General features: G+C 35.7%; 2 protein-coding genes and 1 long non-coding RNA gene across 6 annotated transcripts; 2 read left to right on the top strand and 1 right to left on the bottom strand.

The window, feature by feature from the left end:
* Positions 1–360: 360 nt before the first annotated feature.
* On the top strand, positions 361–2,801 carry LOC143237424 (uncharacterized). Its single transcript, XM_076476666.1, has 3 exons — positions 361–513; positions 1,588–1,962; positions 2,661–2,801. The coding sequence occupies exon 2, from the start codon at positions 1,593–1,595 to the stop codon at positions 1,926–1,928; it is 336 nt and encodes a 111-aa protein (XP_076332781.1). The 5' UTR covers positions 361–513; positions 1,588–1,592; the 3' UTR covers positions 1,929–1,962; positions 2,661–2,801.
* A 6,268-nt stretch (positions 2,802–9,069) lies between these two features.
* On the top strand, positions 9,070–11,171 carry LOC143237413 (uncharacterized). 2 transcript variants are annotated; one of them, XM_076476650.1, is made up of 3 exons: positions 9,070–9,274; positions 10,020–10,394; positions 11,031–11,171. In XM_076476650.1, exons 1-2 carry the CDS (start codon positions 9,217–9,219, stop codon positions 10,358–10,360), a joined length of 399 nt encoding a protein of 132 aa, XP_076332765.1. In that variant the 5' UTR covers positions 9,070–9,216; the 3' UTR covers positions 10,361–10,394; positions 11,031–11,171. The 2 variants fall into 2 exon arrangements, with proteins under 2 accessions (XP_076332765.1, XP_076332769.1); XM_076476654.1 differs by having other exon boundaries at positions 9,262–9,388.
* Positions 11,172–17,553: 6,382 nt separating this feature from the next.
* Positions 17,554–21,406, bottom strand: LOC143237391 (uncharacterized). 3 transcript variants are annotated; one of them, XR_013020051.1, is made up of 3 exons: positions 21,211–21,404; positions 19,914–20,240; positions 17,554–17,871 (listed from the first exon to the last, which is right to left on the bottom strand). It is a non-coding gene; the product is annotated as an uncharacterized LOC143237391 (long non-coding RNA). The 3 variants fall into 3 exon arrangements; XR_013020052.1 differs by lacking the exon at positions 17,554–17,871 and adding an exon at positions 18,943–19,127 and having other exon boundaries at positions 21,211–21,406; XR_013020048.1 differs by lacking the exon at positions 17,554–17,871 and adding an exon at positions 18,943–19,073 and having other exon boundaries at positions 21,211–21,368.
* Between the last annotated feature and the right edge of the window lie 3,829 nt (positions 21,407–25,235).

Genomic DNA, 25,235 nt, shown 5'->3' with positions numbered 1-25,235 from the left:
CATCTTAAACTTATAAAGTTATGACAACTGATATTCCGTTTGTCTAACGTTAGAGGTCGTCGAAAACTAGGTTTATCGTCGTAACCTGAAGTCTGATTAAATGGAGCTCGAAACATTGGTGTTCGTCATGCTAAGACTAACACCGACGTGTTCACTTTGTCTCCCCCTCCAACTTCCTGTAGTCACCCCGAAGAACAAAGATACCCGTACAACCTTGATGATGCTAACCTGACGAATCACACAGCCTTTAATGTGTCTATGTCATGTCTCATAACACCGGTAACACTAAAGATAAATGAAGCTTTATGTCCTCAAGATATACGGGAAAACCCAAAACTACAAAGAAAAAATTCGGACCATAGGTGGATTTCTTTTTCTGTCGATTTTGGGAAATTCTTTTTTTAGTTTTTCAAACTCTAAGTTGTATAAAAGGAGATGTTAGGTCTTCTTTGGTACCACTTCAGCAGAAGCACAGAAATCAACACAGAAGATCAGCTGCGTGCACTTCTTCAGGTAAAGTTTTTATTATTGGTACGAAGATGTAAGGTTTAGCAAATGGAACTTATTTTCGAACGACATTTGAAATAAATGTTTGCGATTAATTAAGGAAAACATGTATTATACATATTTGTTTTTTTAAGTTTCATTCAAAGCTACTCAAGGGCTATATGCGATAGCCGTCCCTAATTTGGCAGTGTAAGACTAGATAGAAGGCAGCTAGTAATCACCACCCACCGCAAACTCTCGCATACTTACCAACGTATGAGAGGAGTGATCGTCACATTATAATGCCTCCAAGGTTGAAAGGGCGAGCATGTTTGGTGCGACGGGGAGTCGAACGCCTTAACCCACCTGGCCAAGCCGGGCCTGTATTATATATTCCAACGTCCTTTAAATTGTTGTTTTTGTTGTTTTAAAATTAAACACAAAGCTACACAATGGGCTATCTGCGCTCTGCCTACCACGGGTATCGAAACCCGGATTTTAGCGTTGTAACTCCGCAGACATACCGCTGAGCCACTGGGCGGCAAATCCTTTAAAAATATCAATAAATATTGTAAAAAAAAACTATTGATAGCAGAGTTGTATACAAATGTGATAACAATAGAAACAGGATGGGCTTACAACAGGGCTAACTGTGATTTGTAGCATACGATGGGCTTACAACAGGGCTAACTGTTAACTGTCAGTTTTATGTAAGATTTAAATATGATAAGATCAAACTATAAACTTTGACATGTGAACTGTTAAATGTGCTCTGAGAAGAGGTGAATATAGAAAAAAGGGTAGCTCAGACTTTTAAGTTCCAGAACCAATAAGAATGAGACATTATTGATTAAGTGTGAAAGGAAAACAAATAAAAATCATGCATTTTACAAAGTGAATATGAAACAAGACAGTAAACGTTGCTTAGAAATGTTTTAATTTTATATGAACTTTATTTGTTAACTTTAATGTTATTTATTAAAACAAAAAACAGTGATTTAACAATTATATGTTAAACATATAATGTAACAGAGTGGAAATGTTTTCGGTTTACTTTGTCTGTTAGGCTTAAGTTTTAATGTTATTTATTCTACGTTTCAGACACAATGAACAACAAATTAAATATTGTTCTGACTTTGGTCGTCGTTGTTCTGGCCATAACTTTAGTAGAGTCGTATCCTCGTCGAGGGTATGGAGGATTCGGAAATAGGTTTGGTGGCGGAGCTGGAGGTGGTTTTGGAGGTGGTGTTGGTTTTGGCCAAGGAGGAGGTGGTGGTGGAGCTGGCTATGGTGCTGGTTTTGGTGCCGGCTTCGGTGGTGGTAGCGGGGGTGGCCATGGTGCCGGGTTTGGTGCCGGCTTCGGCGGTGGTCAAGGCGGTGGACAAGGTGGTGGATTTGGAGCAGGATTTGGTGGAGGATATGGAACAGGATATGGTCGCTAGTATGGCTAGGTCGACTTGCCTAAAGTTATTTATGGTATGTTAAACTACGTCCTCGTTTATTAATTTGTAGGATAGTTTTAACATTACCAACATTAAAAACCTTATTAAAACATTAAACTGTACGGATAAGACAGTTATTTAATGTAATGATTATGTGTGTTGATATCAGTGTAGCTAAACATACATAATGTTATAATAGTGAAAACCAGAAGAAGGAAGCTAGATTAACAACTGTGAACACAAATGTTATAATAGTGAAAACCAGAAGAAGGAAGCTAGATTAACAACTGTAAAAAGTCTTTTTTTATTTTTCCAGTAAATCACAAAAATCAACATGTTAATATTTTAACGGTACTGTAGTTTACATCTAAGAAGAAAAATACCAGTTAAAACTTATTAATTTTATTTTACTTAAAACGGTCCTTGTGATTTTTTTTAATGAAACATTCTGGGCACTCAACATTCATATTAAGAGCTTATAATGGTAAGGTTTCGGGCTCAATTCCCTTTACAGACATAGTACAGGTGGCTTACTGTATAATGTTCATGTTAACAAAGCAAACAGAAGTTTATTTAAGGTTAAATACTGGAATCACTGAACACAGAAGTTTATGTAAATAAGTCAGTTACTCTGTCAAAATTGTTTTGTTATATGTCTATCTGTCGCTATATAGATACGTTTATATAGTGAATTACTGGTTTATTAATATTATATGTACTATGAATTTGCAGAAGTCCTCTCGTGAACGTGAAAACAAAAGGATGGACAATAGAAATCAACTTCTACTGTGAGGAAACTATTCAACAAAACATTCTGTAAATTGTATTTTGTTCTTTGTGTGAAATAAATAGGTAAAGATATATATCAAACAAGACTGTGTTTATTAATCCATAAAGAACTAGAAGTGTCTGTTAATTTATTTATCAAAACATCAGAAAGACCAGGAGGAGGGAGGTTAAGAACTCTCTGTCTATATTAATAAAATTCTTGAAAACAGTAGATCTTTCTTGTCAGTACTGGTACCTCTTTGTGTTTTGTTTACCCGTCTAATGTTTATCATGTTAAGAACAAATAAAGAAGGACAATTTCCTATTCCACGTTACAAATGAAGTTTTATTTCACGAGTCCAAGGAATGGGAACTCCAGCTAATTCCATATAAAACATAATACTAAATGTTAATTTACACTTTTAAACTGTGCTAAGAAATTGACATAAAACGTAAATAACATTAGCTTAGAACGTTCGTTAATTCTATGATGTTCACATGAGAGTGTTGTATCGAAACATCAGGATGTTAAAACATGGATTTTACGATCAATTTGAACACTCTATCTTGTTCAGCGAATATTGTATATACACATCAGTAACAAAACAGTTTACGATCTGTCAACATACATAACTTAAATAGGGTTTTTAAATAGAGTTCATTTTTATCTGGTACTTTTTAAATAAAATACTCATTAATTTTCTTCATAACAGACCGAGCACAAAATATTGTTATCTATGTCTTTCATCATCCAAAGTTGGTTTAAACCTAAGCCGGATCAGCTAATAACTTGAAGGCTAAAGTGTATTTTACCGTTATGAGTTTAGACATAAGTCTATGCTAGAAATCGGGTTTCGATAATCTTTGTGGGCACAGCACGGATGGCCCACTGTGTGACTTTGTGTTTTAAAAGAAACAAAGAAATTTCTTAAATTGTAATGCATATGTCAATCAAACTGACCAATTAAATACCTATCGTGAAGCATGGTCATAAAATTGGCCTCTGACTTGCAGCCTTTTCATGACATTAACTCTCTTCCATAGATAATGAAATGTAATGCTGAACTACCAAAGATTACCAAGCTAACCATTGATCGACAGACAATCATTAGGCTGGACTTCGACCTTAACTGACCATTAACCTGCCAATAAAGATTAAATATGCCAATATAAAAGTGCGGTTCGTAGTTTAAAAACTGACCAGTCATTTGCTACCACAGTAATTAGTGTGATAATTGAACTGACTATTGATCTACGTGTGGACTCTACAGACAACATACATCAATTATCATTAACTTAACAGGAAATATTAAACTTGCTGCTGAAAACATGATATTTGTCCAACTGGATCACACAAACCATCACAGGTTTGTATAATCAGTGATTTCTCATAACTGCAAACTCAAATCGACATAACAGGAATTAATAAATAATGTTTTCTTTCAAACTCTGTATTTATTGAAGTAGTTAGACAGTCCATGGGGTCACTACAGCTGTGAACTGACAGTTAAATCAGTTGTTGTATAATTCTAAGGTCAAGTTACAGCAAATCAAGTTGTATGTTCTGTGTCTTGTCGCTCCCCAGTGGCACAGTGGTATGTCTGCGGACACACTAAAAATCGGGTTTCGATACCCGTGGTGGGCAGAGCACAGATATCTCTTGTGTAGCTTTGTGCTTAATTCAAAACAAAATGTGTCTTGTTACTGACGTAAATACCAAAATAACTTACTCTCTTCTCTCTCACATTTTAATAAATATTTATGTACTTGACACAACTATACTAGCCCAACGAATAAACTTTAGATCTGAAAAGGAATATTCCTATTTTAAAGTTATGCATTAGTTGTAAATATCTCTATCAAAGACTATAAATAGATAACTCGTCTTTCTGTTTAAAGATGGCGTTAGACGATGTAAGTATCAACAGTGTCTCCTAAGTAATGATACTTAAATAACCTAAAATTACATCCGACCACAAACTGTGAAGACAGAACGTGTCAAGATGAGTCCTGTCGTTCTTAGTAAACACTTGTTCCATTGGAAGAAAGTTTATTATCAAGGTTCAAAGACAGAAAAATATAACATGTTGGATCGTAAACAGTCTTTACTGTTCTTATACGTGGTTTTGTGGATAAGTAATTTCCGTTTCTGGATATCTGTGAAAAAGAAGAAATAAAAGAAATTCATTTGTCTATTAATAAAATATTATATAATTAGCAGGCATTATTTACTGTCTTATTTCTCCTAAATGTTCATTAAATGTTAACAATTTCCTCCACTTTGTTTTAACTGGTAAATATCACTTGAATGTGTTATTTATCTCTCGTTTCAAGACTTATAGATACTTTACTAAACATTGTGAACTGGACACATCAGTATATATTATATCAAATCATATATTTAATCCGATGATCGCGCTAGACATGCAACAAGTAGAATCGAAACTTATCTCCAACATGCTTCCCTTTTAGTCGTGAGGGCATTATAACTTCAACCACACTATTTGTAATAACGTACGCCAATAAGCGTATATTCAAAGAGTTGGCAGAGGGAGGTTTTGACTATCTGTCTTCCCTCCAGTCTATCACGTCAGTTCAATTGACAAAGATGACAAACAAATAGATGTATTTGTTAGGGAACACATTATGTCAAGTATAATAAAATAATTACCGTATTAATAAAATAGATCATTATGTGATATAATATGCATTGTTTAAAGCTATTTCTTAAAATATACCATAATATGAATGTTAAAAAATTCATTACTAAATGCTCATAACATTACTGTGAGATTATGAAAGTTTTGGGTTGGTTTAATTGTCTTCTCTGAACTGTGTAGCCCTCCCAGTGGCTCAGCCATAAATCGGGAGGATCACACTGCCGAAAAACTGATGTTGATATTTATGGTGAGCACAGTACAGACAGCCCATAGTGAAAATATCAGTTGTAGTCAGAAGAACGATGAACAAAACGAGAACAAGAGATATGTTGATAGTTATGTCTGAGGACTTGTTCAAAACTAGAACAAGAGATCTGTTGATAGTTATGTCTGAGGACTTGTTCAAAACTAGAACAAGAGATATGTTGATAGTTATGTCTGAGGACTTGTTCAAAACTAGAACAAGAGATATGTTGATAGTTATGTCTGAGGACTTGTTCAAAACTAGAACAAGAGATATGTTGATAGTTATGTCTGAGGACTTGTTCAAAACTAGAACAAGAGATATGTTGATAGTTATGTCTGAGGACTTGTTCAAAACTAGAACAAGAGATCTGTTGATAGTTATGTCTGAGGACTTGTTCAAAACGAGAACAAGAGATCTGTTGATAGTTATGTCTGAGGACTTGTTCAAAACTAGAACAAGAGATCTGTTGATAGTTATGTCTGAGGACTTGTTCAAAACTAGAACAAGAGATATGTTGATGGTTATGTCTGAGGACTTGTTCAAAACTAGAACAAGAGATCTGTTGATAGTTATGTCTGAGGACTTGTTCAAAACTAGAACAAGAGATATGTTGATAGTTATGTCTGAGGACTTGTTCAAAACTAGAACAAGAGATCTGTTGATAGTTATGTCTGAGGACTTGTTCAAAACTAGAACAAGAGATATGTTGATAGTTATGTCTGAGGACTTGTTGCTAGTCTGCCATGACATCAGAGCTTCACGAATTGGAACCAGCACAAATCTGTCTTTGTTTGTTTTTTTAATTTTCGGCCAAAGTTACTCCAGGGCTATCTGCGATAGCAGTCCCTAACTTAGCAGTGTAAGAATAGAGGGAAGGCAGCTAGTCATCACCACTCACCGCCAACTCTTGGACAAATCTTTTACCAACGAATAGAGGGATTGACCGTCACATTATAACGGCCCAAGGCTGAAAGCACGAGCATGTTTGGTGAGACCGGGATTGGAACCCGCGACCTTCGGATTACGAGTCGAACGCTTTGACACACTTGGCCGCACAATTGTTATCAACTGTCTCACCACGACTATAATTACTACTGTCAATATGAAACACTAATTCTTTACTTCTATGCATTTCATGGTAATTTATATTTAAATATTACTAAACATAACGTGAACATTTCACTTATGTAGAACCGTTTATTTTCACTATCTAGTATAATGTAAATACATGGTAACAGTATGTTATAACTGACTGTTATTATGATAAATGTTTTCCACCTCTTCATTATGGGGCCCGGAATGATTAGGAATTATATAGAACTAATGAATTAATGTTTTATACTCACTACATTAATTATAGTGAAGTTGAGACACGTTGATGAAATTTGGATTGGTTTCACAAGAACTGGTGGTGGGTGTTGATGACTAGTCATTTTTGGTCGAAGAGGACCACTCGACCTAAGCAGATAAAACTGTGAATGACAGCCCTGATGAAGAACCACTTTCGTGTTGACACTGACATCTGCGTAAGTAAACTGTTGTGTTATAAGTAGTGTTTGGATGGGTGGTCGTGGTGGTTACCAGGTCTGCAGTCACAGTAGAATATGACGTCCATTGCTGTGACGTGGATGTTCTTGTAATGACCCCGCAATTCCGGTGACTTTCAGAAAGAGGATGTCTTTTTAGCTAGGTACAGACATCTATAATTTGTTGCTAAGACGTGTATAAAACACTGAAGTTCCAATACAAATGGTATTGGAGAAATAGACAAGTCGTCTTTATTAAGATTTCCCTCTGACACAAGTGAATGGAAAACTTGCAGGTTGAGTTTAATCCATATCAACAAATTAAGTTATGATCCAACTCACTGATATCGAAACTAAATGAATATCACGATAAGTTCGAAACCCAATAATATTAAACATTCTGTACAAGAGATAGCTTTGATTGTTTGTGGGGTACTGTAAAGTTACTGATATATGTCCTTTATGATGTAGTTAAGAGTTCTACTATATGTCCTTTATGATGAAGTTAAGAGTTCTACTATATGTCCTTTATGATGTAGTTAAGAGTTCTACTATAAGTCCTTTATGATGTACAATAGAGTTTCTATGTTATTAACTACTACTTTTGTGTCGAAGAAATAAATTTTGGTGAGATGTGTCATGGATGATGTTATTAATTTAAAGTACTTCAGTTGTAGAAATAAACAGGAGAAGTGATTGTTGTGGATGATTTAAACTTGGACATTACTTTGGTTGTCTTACTTTGTGTTTATTAGAAGCCATTATTCACTTGTTTAAGCTAGTTATTTTTGTATGATATATTTTTAATGCAATAACTGTGGCTCAGCTGCTAGAACTGATCTTTATACAACTGTATCTTGAAAGATTACACGTTTCATCTGCAGGACATACTAAAAGTCGTGTTTGTGAAGCCATCCTCCTTTATCACTGGCTCCCCCTAGTGGTACAGCGGTACGTCTGCGGACTTACAACACTAGAATGCGGGTTTCGTTACCCGTTGGACACGGTACAGATAGCCCATTGTGTAGTTTTGTGCAAACAGAGAATCCTTTATCACCGAGTAGAAAAAAAGATGTTTATTTGTATGGTAACTGTAGGCACTAGATTCATATTTCTGAAAATTCTGGAAGCAGAAGTGTTTTTACCTCAAACAATTTTGGTCTTTGTTTTGAATTATTTATATACACATGTAAAAGGGGTTAGTGTGCTAGTCGTTCCTAATTTGAAAAGGATGGACTAGAGCTAACGAGAAACACCTACTGTTAACTGTGAAGGAACAGTAGAATTTGGTCGTCACGCTCACAAGGCACCCACGAACTCAAAGCTGACCCTAGTATTCACAGTCCAGCGGGAAGACCAGTCAGGTGTATGTAGTTTAGTGAGTGAGGTAATAAAACAAAATATTTTTATGTAAACAATAAATGAATATGTAAACGACACCATCAGAGCTGCACGTATATAAAGAAACAGATCAGTTCATAGAAGTTGTGAAATTACTGACTGGTTTGATCCTGGTTCATATCCTAGTAGTTATTTATTAAATAGTGTTAGAAGTAACAAACTTTCACTCTGATTTCACTATTTTGGTTTCGAGGCTGAACATAATCATCAAAATCAGTAAGTGATAAGTACTTCTGTTTGTATCAGTGATTACCCAAGATTACGTCATAATCTTCAACCAAAGCCATCTGACTCGTTAATAAACATGTATCGTTCTCGTCGTGTGTATTCCCCAACTCACCTTTCCTACCCACAGACGTGAAACTACAGGAATATTAATACCTAGAGCGACTACCTTCTGTTCTTCCTGTATTTAATAACGTAATCACTATCTTGTTTAGATGTCTGTTTTGATAACACGAGTACTTCTAATATCAGTGTGTGTCTTGACGACAATAAATGGACGGTTGGGAAAAACCTATGGTTAACGCAGATATCGAATACCTATAAAAAACTAATTCAGTCTGTCAGGTTCGAAATGTACAAATAATATTTTGGTTGGTAAAATCCCCCTAACACAGGTGAAGGATAAGGAATAAAAAAAGAGAGACCAGAGGTATAAAAGAAGGTGTTAATTCGTCAGCGGTATGAACACCCGCAGCAACATCGTAAGTTTCTCATCTAAACAAAGTCTGCTTTCTAGAGGTAATATGATCTTATACGTTATTAGTGATAATATATAAGTTTAAATTGAAACGAAGGTAATTTAACTTGTACTGAATTTTCAGAGAACCAACAGATAATAACTTGAGATATCAGGTAAAATAGTGAAAATTATAAACAAAAAAATATATTTGAAAGTGTTGGGAAAAGAATATAAAACAGTTTTTAAATACGGATGAAAAAATACTTTTACTTATTATAATGGTACTTCTTGTATCAATATATATAATAATTCTACTGTTATTGTGTCCAACAAAGAAAACACCCAGTCAACAACTAATGTTTGTCAGGCTATTCAGAGTATTTGTTGTTGTTGTTGTTAAAGTGACGTAATCGTTGTTGCTGTTTAATTGTTTAAGTAAACCGAGAACAAAATGTTAGTTAAACTGTTTCTCTTAAATAAATAAACACCAAATAAAGTCCTCATACGAATGTGAAAACTGTCTCCGAAATTCTTATAAGTAGCACGTTAGATTTAACATAATGATACTAAAACACGTGTGCATTATTTCTAATCTCTCAAGTTTGTAAAACTACAGAAGTTTAACTATAGCAAGGATTTCAAGTGTATAGAAACGCTGTAAATTCAAGCTTCCAAACTCAAAAACAATGGAAAACAGTTATTTAACAATTATATGTTAAAAATATAATGTTACAGAGTGGAAATGTTTTCGGTTTACTTTGTCTGTTAGGCTTACGTTTTAATGTTGTTTATTCTACGTTTCAGACACAATGAACAACAAATTAAATATTGTTCTGACTTTGGTCGTCGTTGTTCTGGCCACAACTTTAGTAGAGTCGTATCCTCGTCGAGGGTATGGAGGATTCGGAAATAGGTTTGGTGGCGGAGCTGGAGGTGGTTTTGGAGGTGGTGTTGGTTTTGGCCAAGGAGGAGGAGGTGGTGGAGCTGGCTATGGTGCTGGTTTTGGTGCCGGCTTCGGTGGTGGTAGCGGGGGTGGCCATGGTGCCGGCTTTGGTGCCGGCTTCGGCGGCGGTCAAGGCGGTGGACAAGGTGGTGGATTTGGAGCAGGATTTGGTGGAGGATATGGAACAGGATATGGTCGCTAGTATGGCTAGGTCGACTTGCCTAAAGTTATTTATGGTATGTTAAATTACGTCCTCGTTTATTAATTTGTAGGATAGTTTTAACATTACCAACATTAAAAACCTTATTAAAACATTAAACTGTACGGATAAGACAGTTATTTAATGTAATGATTATGTGTGTTGATATCAGTGTAGCTAAACATACATAATGTTATAATAGTAAAAACCAGAAGAAGGAAGCTAGATTAACAACTGTAAAAAGTATTTTTTTATTTTTCCAGTAAATCACAAAAATCAACATGGTAATATTTTAACGGTACTGTAGTTTACATCTAAGAAGAAAAATACCAGTTAAAACTTATTAATTTTACTTTACTTAAAACGGTCCTTGTGATTTTTTTTAATGAAACATTCTGGGCACTCAACATTCATATTAAGAGCTTATAATGGTAAGGTTTCGGGCTCAATTCCCTTTACAGACATAGTACAGGTGGCTTACTGTATAATGTTCATGTTAACAAAGCAAACAGAAGTTTATTTAAGGTTAAATACTGGAATCACTGAACACAGAAGTTTATTTAAATAAGTCAGTTACTCTGTTAAAATTGTCTTGTTATATGTCTATCTGTCGCTATATAGATACGTAGTGAATTACTGGCTTATTAATATTATATTTACTATCAATTTGCAGAAGTCTTCTCGTGAACGTGAGAACAAAAGGATGGACAATAGAAGTCAACTTCTACTGTGATAAAACTATTTGATAAAACATTCGGTAAATTGTATTTTGTTCTTTGTGTGAAATAAATAGGTGAAGATATATATCAAACAAGACTGTGTTTTATTAATCCATAAAGGACTAAAAGTGCCTGTTTTTATCAGTGATGTCGAGAAAACCCACTTCTAGAAATTACCAGGTGGTTAAGGCACTCGAGTCCTAATCCGAGGGTCATAGGTTCAAATCCCCATCGCACCAAACATGCTCTCCCCTTCAGCTGTAGGGGTGTTATAATGTGATGGTCAATCCCACCATTCGTTGGTAAAAGAGTATCCCAAGAGTTGGCCTTCCCTCCAGTCTTACAGTGCAAAATTAGGGACGGCTAGCGCAGATAGTCCTTGTGTCTGTTTATTTATTAATAAAGTGTTTCCACTGAACATTGAACAAAATTATAAAAGTTTTCAAAACAGACACAAATGTATTTAAGGTGAGGATGTGGCTGATTTCACACATGGAAAATGAAAATTACATCAACTCAATATTTTGAATAATCTAAAATAATATTGGACACATAAAACTCTTTATAATATGATCAATAAAACTAGCTTATCTGTTTGCAACTTTCAGCCATCTGATTCTTAAACATTTCTACAATTCTCGATCAATAACTACCAAACTTGACACAGGACGATATCAGAATTCTTAACTACATCATAAAGGACATACAGTAGAACTCTTAACTACATCATAAAGGACATATAGTAGAACTCTTAACTACATCATAAAGGACATATAGTAGAACTCTTAACTACATCATAAAGGACATATATCAGTAACTTTACAGTACCCCACAAACAATCAAAGCTATCTCTTCAACCGAATGTTTAATATTATTGGGTTTCGAACTTATCGTGATAGTCATTTAGTTTCGATATTAATGAGTTGGATCATAATTTAATTTGTTGATATGGATTAAACTCAACCTGCAAGATTTCCATTCACTTGTGTCAGAGGGAAATCTTAATAAAGACTACTTGTCTATTTCTCCAATACCATTTGTACTGGAACTTCAGTGTTTTATACACGTCTTAGCAACAAATTATAAATGTCTGTACCTAGCTAAAAAGACATCCTCTTTCTGAAAGTCACCGGAATTGCGGGGTCATTACAAGAACATCCACGTCACAGCAATGGGTGTCATATTATACTGTGACTGCAGACCTGGTAACCACCACGACCACCCATCCAAACACTACTTATAACACAACAGTTTACTTACGCAGATGTCAGTGTCAACACGAAAGTGGTTCTTCATCAGGACTGTCATTCACAGTTTTATCTGCTTAGGTCGAGTGGTCCTTTTCGACCAAAAATGACTAGTCATCAACACCCACCACCAGTTCTTGTGAAACCAATGCAAATTTCATCAACGTGTCTCAACGTCACTATAATTAATATAGTGAGTATAAAACATTAATTCATTAGTTCTATATAATTCCTAATCATTTTTATTTATATAGTCCTTTAAGAAAGAGGGGCCTTATAATATAACTATTCATCAGTGAAAGAGTGTTCTAAGTATTTGGTGGTGATGACTAGATGCCTTCCCTTTAGGATATCACTGCTAAACTAGGGATGACTAGCACAGAGAGCCCTCGCGTACCTTTGCGTGGAATTCAAAAATAACAATGAAAGTAAGAGGTCAAAGAGAACCTGACCCTCTATGGTACGAACATCATACCCAAACATCGAGAAAGAGAGAACATGCCGGACCTCAATTTCCTGTCCAACTAAACATGATCACCTTTTCACCTGGAGGATGAGAGCGTTATAGTGTGGCGGTAAATCCTACTATTCATTTTAAAATAATACCCCAAAATTTGGTGTTAGGTTGTGACAACTTATTGGGTTTCTTCTGATTTTTCACTGTTAAATTAGGAACATTTCGAACAAATAGCCCTCTTGAAGTTTTGTACTAAATTGGAAACAAACATAATTGTAATAAAAAATCTGGACAAATTATATCCTTTAACATTATATGAATTTTCATGTGATAAAGATCTTGTACTCCGATTTGCATAAGAAAAAGAATCCATTAAGGACTTATTTACATCTAAAGGTGTTACAATGGAATCCATTAAGGACTTATTTACATCAAAAGGTGTTACAATATAATCCATTAAGGACTTATTTACATCTAAAGGTGTTACAATGGAATCCATTAAGGACTTATATACATCTAAAGGTATTACAATAGAATCCATTAAGGACTTATTTTCATGAAAAGGTGTTGCAATAGAATCCATTAAGGACTTATTTACATCAAAAGGTGTTACAATAGAATCGTGAACAAAGATTTCAATGTCATATTTTTGCATCTTTGTTTTGACACATGTCGACAACAATAACGAACGTCGCATTTGACAAAATATTTTATTTCACGCGTATCTCATGTGTTTTACAACAATGGACGCTATACGTCCGCATATACTTACATCATTGTTGTCTTAATTTAAGCGTATTAAAACCAGTATTATAAAAACAGTCTTACTGTCTGATGGATTTGGACAAATCTGCTGTTATACTTTATTTGATTGAGATAACAAGTTTAATTTTACTATATAATAAATATGTTTAACCACTATTATAAAATAACAATACTTGCATTTTGTTTAATAAAGCTTTGAGGACTGAACTTTCTTGGCCATGTTATAATGAGCATATTATATATACAACACTGTTCACTCTCTCTGTTACATACACATACACACACGAATTCAGTCCTTCAATGGTTTTTGTTGTAGTTTACATTCGACAGTTTCTCTGGATGAATTTTCTTATGATTATTTGGAGGTAGTCATAATGGATCAAAATATCCTCCTTTCTCATCTGGACCAAGGTGAATATGCACTCTGAATGACGATGTATAATTGTTTTTCTGCAGGTAGCTGATAACCAACACACAGCTCCAAACTTCTTTCACGTACACACATTTTGTAAAAGTACCAATTCAATTTATAGAGTGCTCATAGCTTTTTTCACACTATGTTCCATAATACATCTGCATTTCACTTTCAAAAGTTAATGGAAGAAGTCCAGTTGGTGGTAAAGTTGTAAGTATTTAGATGGACAATACCAAAATCAGGGGTTTCATTCCCTCAGTGGACACAGCAAAGAGTTGCTTTGCTGTAAGAAAACACACACACAAAATAAGACAACCATTATAACGTACTTTGTGTTAACACTGATGTCAAACTAGCTAAACTTTGAGTGTTAGGAAATACAAATATCCTCACCTCATCACAAGTCGAGAGTGTTTCTGTAAATAGCGGAAGACGACTTCATTTTCTCAACACGTCATCAATGTCCATAATGAAGATTGTTTTGTTTGTTTGTTTGAATTTCGCGCAAAGCTACTCGAGGGCTATCTGCGGCAGCCGTCCCTAATTTAGCAGTGTAAGACTAGAGGGAAGCCAGCTAGTCATCACTACCCACCGCCAACTCTTGGGTTACTCTTTCACCAACTAATAGTGGGATTGACCGTAACATTATAACGCCTACACGGCTGAAAGGTGGAGCATGTTTGGCGCGACCGAGATGCGAACCCGTGACACTCGGATTACGAGTCGCACGCCTTAACACGCTTGGCCATACCGGGCCCATAATGAAGAGGTGGAAAACATTTATCATAATAACAGTCAATTATAATATACTGTTACCATGTATTTACATTATACTAAATAGTGAAAATAAACGGTTCTACATAAATGAAATGTTCACGTTATGTTTAGTAATATTTAAATATAAATTACCATGAACTGCATAGAAGTAAAGAATTAGTGTTTCATACTGACAGTAGTAATTATAGTCGTGGTGAGACAGTTGATAACAATTGTGCGGCCAAGTGTGTTAAAGCGTTCGACTCGTAATCCGAAGGTCGCAGGTTCGAATCCCGGTCTCACCAAACATGCTCGTGCTTTTAGCCTCGGGCCGTTATAATGTGACGGTCAATCCCACTATTCGTTGGTAAAAGATTTGCCCAAGAGTTGGCGGTGAGTGGTGATGACTAGCCGCCTTCCCTCTATTCTTACACTGCTAAGTTAGGGACTGCTAGCGCAGATAGCCCTGGAGTAGCTTTGGCCGAAAATAAAAAACAAACAAAGACAGATTTGTGCTGGTTCCAATTCGTGGAGCTCTGATGTCATGGCAGACTAGCTACAAGTCCTCAGACATAACTATCAACATATCTTTTGTTCTAGTTTTGAACAAGTCCTCAGACATAACTATCAACATATCTCTTGTTCTAGTTTTGAACAAGTTTTCAGACATAACTATCAACATATCTCTTGTTTTTGTTTTGAACAAGTCCTCAAACATAACTATCAACAGATCTCTTGTTCTAGTTTTGAACAAGTCCTCAGACATAACTATCAACATATCTCTTGTTCTAGTTTTGAACAAGTCCTCAGACATAACTATCAACATATCTCTTGTTCTAGTTTTGAACAAGTCCTCAGACATAACTATCAACATATCTTTTGTTCTAGTTTTGAAGAAGTCCTCAGACATAACTATCAACATATCTCTTGTTCTAGTTTTGAACAAGTCCTCAGACATAACTATCAACATATCTCTTGTTTTTGTTTTGAACAAGTCCTCAGACATAACTATCAACATATCTCTTGATCTAGTTTTGAACAAGTCCTCAGACATAACTATCAACATATCTCTTGTTCTAGTTTTGAACAAGTCCTCAGACATAACTATCAACATATCTCTTGTTCTAGTTTTGAACAAGTCCTCAGACATAACTATCAACAGATCTCTTGATCTAGTTTTGAACAAGTCCTCAGACATAACTATCAACATATGTCTTGATCTAGTTTTGAACAAGTCCTCAGACATAACTATCAACATATCTCTTGATCTAGTTTTGAACAAGTCCTCAGACATAACTATCAACAGATCTCTTGTTCTAGTTTTGAACAAGTTCTCAGACATAACTATCAACATATCTCTTGATCTAGTTTTGAACAAGTCCTCAGACATAACTATCAACAGATCTCTTGTTCTAGTTTTGAACGAGTCCTCAGACATAACTATCAACATATCTCTTGTTCTAGTTTTGAACAAGTCCACAGACATAATTATCAACATATCTCTTGTTCTAGTTTTGAACAAGTCCTCAGACATAACTATCAACATATCTCTTGATCTAGTTTTGAACAAGTTTTCAGACATCACTATCATAAGTATCAACGTATCTCTTTTTCTCGTTTTGTTCATCGTTGTTCTGACCACTACTTTAGTACGAGGATTTGGAAGATTCAGAAATAGGTTAGATTTAGTGTTTGGCCCTCGTTTTAATCCTAATCAACGAAAGGAAAATCTGTCAACGTCTAGAATCTCACAGGTGTAAGATTTAGTATTGTAGACTGACTTGGTCTATATAGACGCTAATATGAATAGATACATTTACTAATACTACTTATAGTAAGTTTATCTGATTTGAGAGCTGGTATATTGATACTGTTAACTTTTAATGATTATATTTATCATGAATCTTGAAGAAATTTGTACCCGAAAGCGACCTGATGAACGTAAGACAACTTCTACTCTGAAGCAACTGTTTGTTGAACATTTTGTAAGCTGCATTTTTGTTGTTTGAAATTAGTACTTATAGAGATGTAAAAAAAACAAATGTTTGTTTAATTGTTTATCCACAAGGAATGTTTACACTTTGTCCTATAGGTGATTAAATTATGTGTTTGTTTTTTTGTTAATCTGTATTTTGCCCACCATGAGTATGGAAACCCGTTTTTTAGCACTGTATTATCTCCCAGACATGAGGCTGAACCACTGGCGGAGAAGGGTATACAGTTCGGAGAAGACAATTAAACCAACCCAAAACTTTCATAATCTCACAGTAATGTTATGAACATTTAGTAATGAATTTTTTAACATTCATATAATGGTATATTTTAAGAAATAGCTTTAAACAATGCATATTATATCACATAATGATCTATTTTATTAATACTGTAATTATTTTATTATACTTGACATAAGGTGTTCTTTAACAAATACATCTACTTGTTTGTCATCTTTGTCAATTGAACTGACGTGATAGACTGGAGGGAAGACAGATAGTCAAAACCTCCCTCTGCCAACTCTTTAAATATACGCTTATTGGCGAACGTTATTACAAATAGTGTGGTTGAAGTTATAATGCCCTCACGACTAAAAGGGAAGCACGTTTGGAGATAAGTTTCGATTCTACTTGTTGCATGTCTAGCGCGATCATCGGATTAAATATATGATTTGATATAATATATATTGATGTGTCCAGTTCACAATGTTTAGTAAAGTATCTATAAGTCTTGAAACGAGAGATAAATAACACATTCAAGTGATATCTACCAGTTAAAACAAAGTGGAGGAAATTGTTAACATTTAATGAACATTTAGGAGAAATAAGACAGTAAATAATGCCTGCTAATTATATAATATTTTATTAATAGACAAATGAATCTCTTTTATTTCTTCTTTTTCACAGATATCCAGAAACGGAAATTACTTATCCACAAAACTACGTATAAGAACAGTAAAGACTGTTTACGATCCAACATGTTATATTTTTCTGTCTTTGAACCTTGATAATAAACTTTCTTCCAATGGAACAAGTGTTTACTAAGAACGACAGGACTCATCTTGACACGTTCTGTCTTCACAGTTTGTGGTCGGATGTAATTTTAGGTTATTTAAGTATCATTACTTAGGAGACACTGTTGATACTTACATCGTCTAACGCCATCTTTAAACAGAAAGACGAATTATCTATTTATAGTCTTTGATAGAGATATTCACAACTAATGCATAACTTTAAAATAGGAATATTCCTTTTCAGATCTAAAGTTTATTCGTTGAGCTAGTATAGTTGTGTCAAGTACATAAATATTTATTAAAATGTGAGAGAGAAGAGAGTCAGTTATTTTAATACTTACGTCAGTAACAAGACACAGAACATACAACTTGATTTGCTGTAACTTGACCTTATAATTATACAACAATTGATTTAGCTGTCAGTTTATAGCTGTAGTGACCCCATGGACTGTCTAACTACTTCACTAAATACAGAGTTTAAAAGAAGACATTATTCATTAATTTCCTAAATGTAGATATGAGTTTATAGCTATTTGAGTTCACTGATTATACAAACCTATGACAGAAGATGTTTGGTGTTTGGTCAGTTTTGAATGTAATTAATGAATTTTTAATTATTATTACCACGTGCAGTTTGACATGTTTTTTATTTGTTTTTATTCACCTTTCTTTGTACCTTTTAATTTTTATAGTTAGTTTTACAATCAGTAGGGAGCCCGGCATGGCTAGGTGTTTAGGGGCGCTCGTCTCCTAACAGAGGATCACCGGTTCGAATCCCTGTCACATTAAAAATGCTTTATATTAAATATGTACAGTTAACGTAATTCCTTTACTTTATATTAAATATGTTCAGTTAACGTAATTTCTTTACTTTATATTAAATATGTAGAGTTAACGTAATTACTTTTACTTTATATTCACTTGAAATATGCTGTTTATCTTTGTTTTGGAAACTCTTAGAAATTCTGTTCCAGAATTAAAACAGAAACATTTGCAGTTTTTTAAGAACTAATAATTAAACAGACGCTTGTAGTTATTTAGGGAGCAATAACTAAGCAGAACATTGTAGTTCTTTACAAATTAATAATTAAACAGACACTTGTAGTTATTTAGGGAGCAATAAATAAGCAGAACATTGTAGTTCTTTAGAAATTAATAATTAAACAGACACTTGTAGTTCTTGAGAGATTAATAAATAAACAGTCTTTGTGATGTATATATATAACGTATATAATATATATGTATTTATTTCACACAAGACACAAAATACAATTTACAGAATTTTTAATCAAATAGTTTCTTCACAGCAGAAGTTGACTTCTAATGCCCATCCTTTTGTTCACGAGATGAATTCTGCAAAAATGGTGGTGCATATGATAGTAAGAAGAAATCATAGTGGTGCATATGCTAGTAAGAAATCAGTAATTTATTATCTGATAAAAAGTAGTTATGCAGTAAAGGATAGACAGATAAGACACTAGATTTTTAATATAAATCAATAAGTTTTATGAGAACGGAGATTTAAATTATCATAAGGTTGTTTGTTTTGAATTTCAATCAAAGCTACATGAAGGCTATCAGCGCTAGCCGCTTCTAACTTAGCAGCGTAAGAGAAAGCAGCTAGTCATCACCACCCACAGCCACAGTTTTGGCTACTCTTTTACCAACGGCTGAAAAGACCATTCTCTTTTATGACCGGGATTCGAACCTGTGACCTTCAGATTACGAGTCGAGGTTACCATAAGAAAGAATATTTTTTGTTTTATTAACATAAAAACTATGTAACACACTATCTGTGTTTTGTTTTACTAGTAGACTGACTGCGCTTCATAAACTCTAAATTTTAAGTCATCTGCGGGTGTCATTTCATCACTTTTAAATATACTCTCCAACCAGAAAATTAAAAGCTAGTTAGTTACGACTTTCTGAATGACAAAGTATTTAGAGTTAGTTTGTAGTTAAGGACAAAGCTACACAAAAACGTCATCTATTTCCTGCTCGACACGGGTGTCAAAGCCCTGTTTCTACTTTTCGTAGTCAGCAAACTATGTCACTTGATGTATTTATAGTTTCGGGTTTACAATATATTACATTTATTTATCTTTATTTATTTATTTATCATTACAGCACAACTTTTTTTATTACGACTTTTTAATGTTGCTCGCTCTGTAATGAGGATATAAGTAAACATACCATAAATAACGTTAAACAAATTCACTTGTCGAAACTAGCGACCGTATCCTGTTCCATATCCTCCACCGTATCCTGCTCCAAATCCACCACCGTGTCCACCGCCTAGACCACCGCCGAAGCCGGCACCAAACCCAGCACCATAGCCAACTCCACCACCACCTCCTCCTTGGCCAAAACCAACACCACCTCCAAAACCACCTCCAGCTCCGCCACCAAACCTATTTCCGAATCCTCCAAACCCTCGACGAGGATACGACTCCACTAAAGTTGTGGCCAGAACAACGACGACCAAAGTAAGAACAATATTTAATTTGTTGTTCATTGTGTCTGAAACGTAGAATAAATAACATTAAAACGTAAGCCTAACAGACAAAGTAAACCGAAACACTTTCTATATTCATTAATTACCTAATGTAATTTTTAAATTAAATAATACGATTTACCTTTGATATTGGTGATAAAACTCGAGCTACGATATTCGTGGTTGACAAAGCACTGATATTCTATTGTGCATCTTTGTGCGAAATTCGAAAACGAACAAACATTAAAACGTAGTTATTAATTCGTTATTTTATCTAGTTTTTTTTTTTTAGTTTGAAAGTTTGAACTTCCAGTGATTCTATACACTTGTAGCCGTTGCTGTGGTTACATTTCTAATTTTGTTTGTTTGTTTTGAATTTAGCGCAAAGCTACTCGAGGACTATCTGCGCTAGCCGTCCCTAATTTAGCAGTGTAAGACAAGAGGGAAGGCAGCTAGTCACCACCACCCACCGCCAACTCTTGGGCTACTCTTTCATCAACGAATAGTGGGATTGACTGTCACATTATAACGCTCCCACGGTTGAAAGGGCAAGCATGTTTAGTGCGATGAGGATTCAAACCCGCGACCCTCAGATTACGAGTCGAACCCATCTGGTCATGGCGGGCCACACAAATAGTGCACCTGGAGCATATATTTATATATATTTACTACAGATATTATATTTCCTGTAAGGAAATTGTTTTCAAAATTATTATTTTATATAAAACATGTTGTAAGATCACATACACAAAATTTCTAACTTTAGATACTTTGGAACTAGATTCAGAACTAACGTTTCATGTTCATTTGAGAACCTTTCGCTATATTCACATCGTGAAAATTGTAAATTTATCTTCGTGAGATGTTCTAGTAGTTTATCTTTAAGAAAGGTTTCATTATTTTGCCCCGAGTTTCAAGTTTTTTCCCAAAAAAGCTTTATTACCAGTTAAAAATCAGTTATGTTTAGGTATTATTAATAATGAGCTAGAATCTTACCTCGAGGAATGCAGTCTTTGTTGAAACGAAAAAAATCCTAACGGGAAAGTTGGATGATTTCGATGCTACTGCAGGAGGTGTTCATACCGAAGAGGAGTTGACATCTTCTTTTATAACCAGTCCTTGCAAGCTTTATCACGCTAGGCCTAAATCTGGGTTTTTCCATTCTTCTTGACTCCAGACCTAAACATCCATAATTCTAGATTTAAATTCATTTAACTAATTTGAATATGTAGAATTTTACAAGGCTTGCCAGTTCGATATATATTTTGGCCTTCCCCGATTCTCCTTTCCTTGTTTTCTGGACATTGGGCAATATCTTTTGATTGATGTTTCTGGTATTTGTGACGTAGGAGCTGAACAGCTTGTTGGTCGAAGGAATGGGTGAAGTAAAGAATTTCCCGTATAATTTTTGCCTCAGGGAGACGAACAGAATGCCTTCTTCTTGCGCTATAAAGTACCAAACCAGGCCTGCTTCTTCACGTGACAATGGGCGTTTTTTCAGGGTTGCGTCACAGTAGTAAGTCTTCACTGAAGCTAGGGTTACTGAAATCTGTGGTGTACTCAGATACTAGATGAACACAAATTGATGTTTCTAACTAATGAATACCTTGTACAGACTCAATTCATCAAATACGGCACAGTTAAATATTTCAATTGTTTTTATATAAAATCTGGCTTCTTAAAAGATTTTCTATTTTGTTCAAAGCTACAGTAAAGACTATCTTATATCTGCTCTTCTCGTGCATCTGAATCCAACTTTTAGCATTATAAGCCCTTAGATTTACTGCTTAGCTACCAGGTGACTTGTAGATGTAAATATTTCCCCGCAAGCTATGATAACTCAATGTCTTAAAACATACATAGACCCTGTTAACAAGGAATTGTGACATAACTTTTAATATTTAAAAACGACTTTTCAAATAACACAAACGGAATGTACACATTTTATCTTTTTAAAAATAAGTGTTGTTAAACACAAAGATACACAAAAGGCTTTGCCTATCCCGGGTATTGAAACACGGTTTATACCAGTACAAGTATACAGATATACCACATTTTTAAAAAAGTGAGAACAACTACAGCATTTATAGTAAGTAACAATAAAGATGTCGATAATTACTTTTACTAACTTACATAACAATATTGATTTGTTGTTATAAAAACAGAATGGTATAAGCACAACTGTAAGAACCTTTGATATTCATAACTTAGATGTAATCCTGCAAGAAAGTCATGTAGTGACTTTATTTCGAGGATTGATATGATATGATAATATCCGAGAGTCTAGAAATCACAATTAGAAAGATTGTTTTCACTAGTTACAAGATAAGTTTATTGTATCTGATTAATCAGCTTTACCGAGTTAAAAAGGTTTGATGTAAATAAATGGGATGTTTATCTGGAGACTAGCGAAATCATGGGCCTATGGCCCACATATGGAGGGCCTCTATAATACTTACAATACTAGTTCCTTATGGCCCACATATAGAGGGCCTCTATAATACTTACAATACTAGTTCCTTATGGCCCACATATAGAGGGCCTCTATAATACTTACAATACTAGTTCCTTATGGCCCACATATAGAGGGCCTCTATAATACTTCCAATACTAGTTCCTTATGGCCCACATGTAGAGGGCCTCTATAATACTTACAATACTAGTTCCTTATGGCCCACATGTAGAGGGCCTCTATAATACTTACAATACTAGTTTCTTATGGCCCACATATAGAGGGCCTCTATAATACTTACAATACTAGTTCCTTATGGCCCACATATGGAGGGCCTCTATAATACTTACAATACTAGTTCCTTATGGCCCACATATAGAGGGCCTCTATAATACTTACAATACTAGTTTCTTATGGCCCACATGTAGAGGGCCTCTATAATACTTCCAATACTAGTTCATTATGGCCCACATATAGAGGGCCTCTATAATACTTTCAATACTAGTTCTTTCTTCAGCTTAATGATCATTGTCACAATGATTTGTTTGCTTGTTTTGAATTTCGCGTAAAGATACTCAAGGGCTATCTGCAATAGCCGTCCCTAATTTAACAGTGTAAGACTAGAAGGAAGGCAGTTATTCATCACCACCAACCGCCAACTCTTGGGCTTCTCTTTTATCAATGAATAGTGGGATTGTCCGTAACGTTATAACGACCCCACGGCTGAAAGGGCGAGAGTGTTTGGTGCGACGGGGATTCAAACCTGCGTCCCTCAGATTACGAGTGGAACGACTTAAACCATTTGGCCATGCCGGGCCGCTGCCACCATGATGTAAATTTAATTTATCTAACCGATTTATGAACGGTAATTACCAGGCTTACTTATTTAATTTATTTACATGTTCCAATATAAATCAGTGTCAAATTTGGGGTCCTCTTTCGGGCAGTTCCTGTAAAAATGTTTTCGCGAAACACCCGAGTTTCCTAATGGGCTGGTGAAAAGGGTTTACCCCTGTATAAACCATTGGGTCAACACGATTTCTTTGGCATTATTTAGAATTTGGTGAAGCCAGCAGATTAAGACAAGGGTTTTCGGAAAAGCCCCTGATTTCTCTAGGGGTGGGGTGGAAATTTCTGCCTTTATGTAACTCCCGGAATCAAAACGATCCGTATGAAGGAGTTACGTGACACACACACGCACAGATCCGTTTGGTGCCACTTAGAAGTCGATGCGATTTGAAGGAGTTACGTGACACACACACGCACAGATCCGTTTGGTGCCACTTAGAAGTCGATGCGGTTTGAGGGTGTTACGTGACACACACACGCACAGATCTGTTTGGTGCCACTTGGAAGTCGATGCGGTTTGAAGGAGTTACGTGACACACACACGCACAGATCCGTTTGGTGCCACTTAGAAGTCGATTCGATTTGAAGGAGTTACGTGACACACACACGCACAGATCCGTTTGGTGCCACTAAGAAGTCGATGCGGTTTTAAGGAGTTACGTGACACACACACGCACAGATCCGTTTGGTGCTACTTAGAAGTCGATGCGATTTGAAGGAGTTACGTGACACACACACGCACAGATCCGTTTGGTGCCACTTGGAAGTCTATGCGGTTTGAAGGAGTTGCGCGACACACACATGCACAGATCCGTTTGGTGTCACATAAAAGTCGATGCGGATTTAAGGAGTTACGTGACACACACACGCACAGATCCGTTTGGTGCCACTTAGAAGTCGATGCGGTTTGAAGGTGTTACGTGACACACACACGCACAGATCCGTTTGGTGCCACTTAGAAGTCGATGCGATTTGAAGGTGTTACGTGACACACACGCACAGATCCGTTTGGTGCCACTTAGAAGTCGATGCGATTTGAAGGAGTTACGTGACACACACACGCACAGATCCGTTTGGTGCCACTTAGAAGTCGATGCGATTTGAAGGAGTTACGTGACACACACACGCACAGATCCGTTTGGTGCCACTTAGAAGTCGATGCGGTTTGAAGGTGTTACGTGACACACACACGCACAGATCCGTTTGGTGCCACTTAGAAGTCGATGCGATTTGAAGGAGTTACGTGACACACACACGCACAGATCCGTTTGGTGCCACTTAGAAGTCGATGCAATTTGAAGGAGTTACGTGACACACACACGCACAGATCCGTTTGGTACCACTTAGAGGTCGATGCGATTTGAAGGAGTTACGTGACACACACACGCACAGATCCGTTTGGTGCCACTTGGAAGTCGATGCGGTTTGAAGGAGTTGCGCGACACACACATGCACAGATCCGTTTGGTGCCACATAAAAGTCGATGCGGTTTGAAGGAGTTACATGACACACACACGCACAGATCCATTTGGTGCCACTTAGAAGTCGATGGGATTTGAAGGAGTTACGTAACACACACACGCACAGATCCGTTTGGTGCCACTTAGAAGTCGATGCGGTTTGAAGGTGTTACGTGACACACACACGCACAGATCCGTTTGGTGCCACTTAGAAGTCGATGCGATTTGAAGGAGTTACGTGACACACACACGCACAGATC

Source organism: Tachypleus tridentatus, chromosome 2, assembly GCF_004210375.1.
Source record: "Tachypleus tridentatus isolate NWPU-2018 chromosome 2, ASM421037v1, whole genome shotgun sequence".
Taxonomy (NCBI): Eukaryota; Metazoa; Arthropoda; class Merostomata; order Xiphosura; family Limulidae; genus Tachypleus; species Tachypleus tridentatus.
This window is presented reverse-complemented; position numbering and strand designations above follow the sequence as displayed.

Excerpts from the sequence above, each read along its gene's own strand:
- LOC143237413 (XM_076476650.1), top strand. The coding sequence starts at position 9,217 with ATGAACACCCGCAGCAACATCGTAAGTTTCTCATCTAAACAAAGTCTG. Across the intron at positions 9,275-10,019 it reads ACAAAGTCTGCTTTCTAGAG|ACACAATGAACAACAAATTA; the intron begins GTAATATGATCT and ends TCTACGTTTCAG.
- LOC143237424 (XM_076476666.1), top strand. The coding sequence starts at position 1,593 with ATGAACAACAAATTAAATATTGTTCTGACTTTGGTCGTCGTTGTTCTG.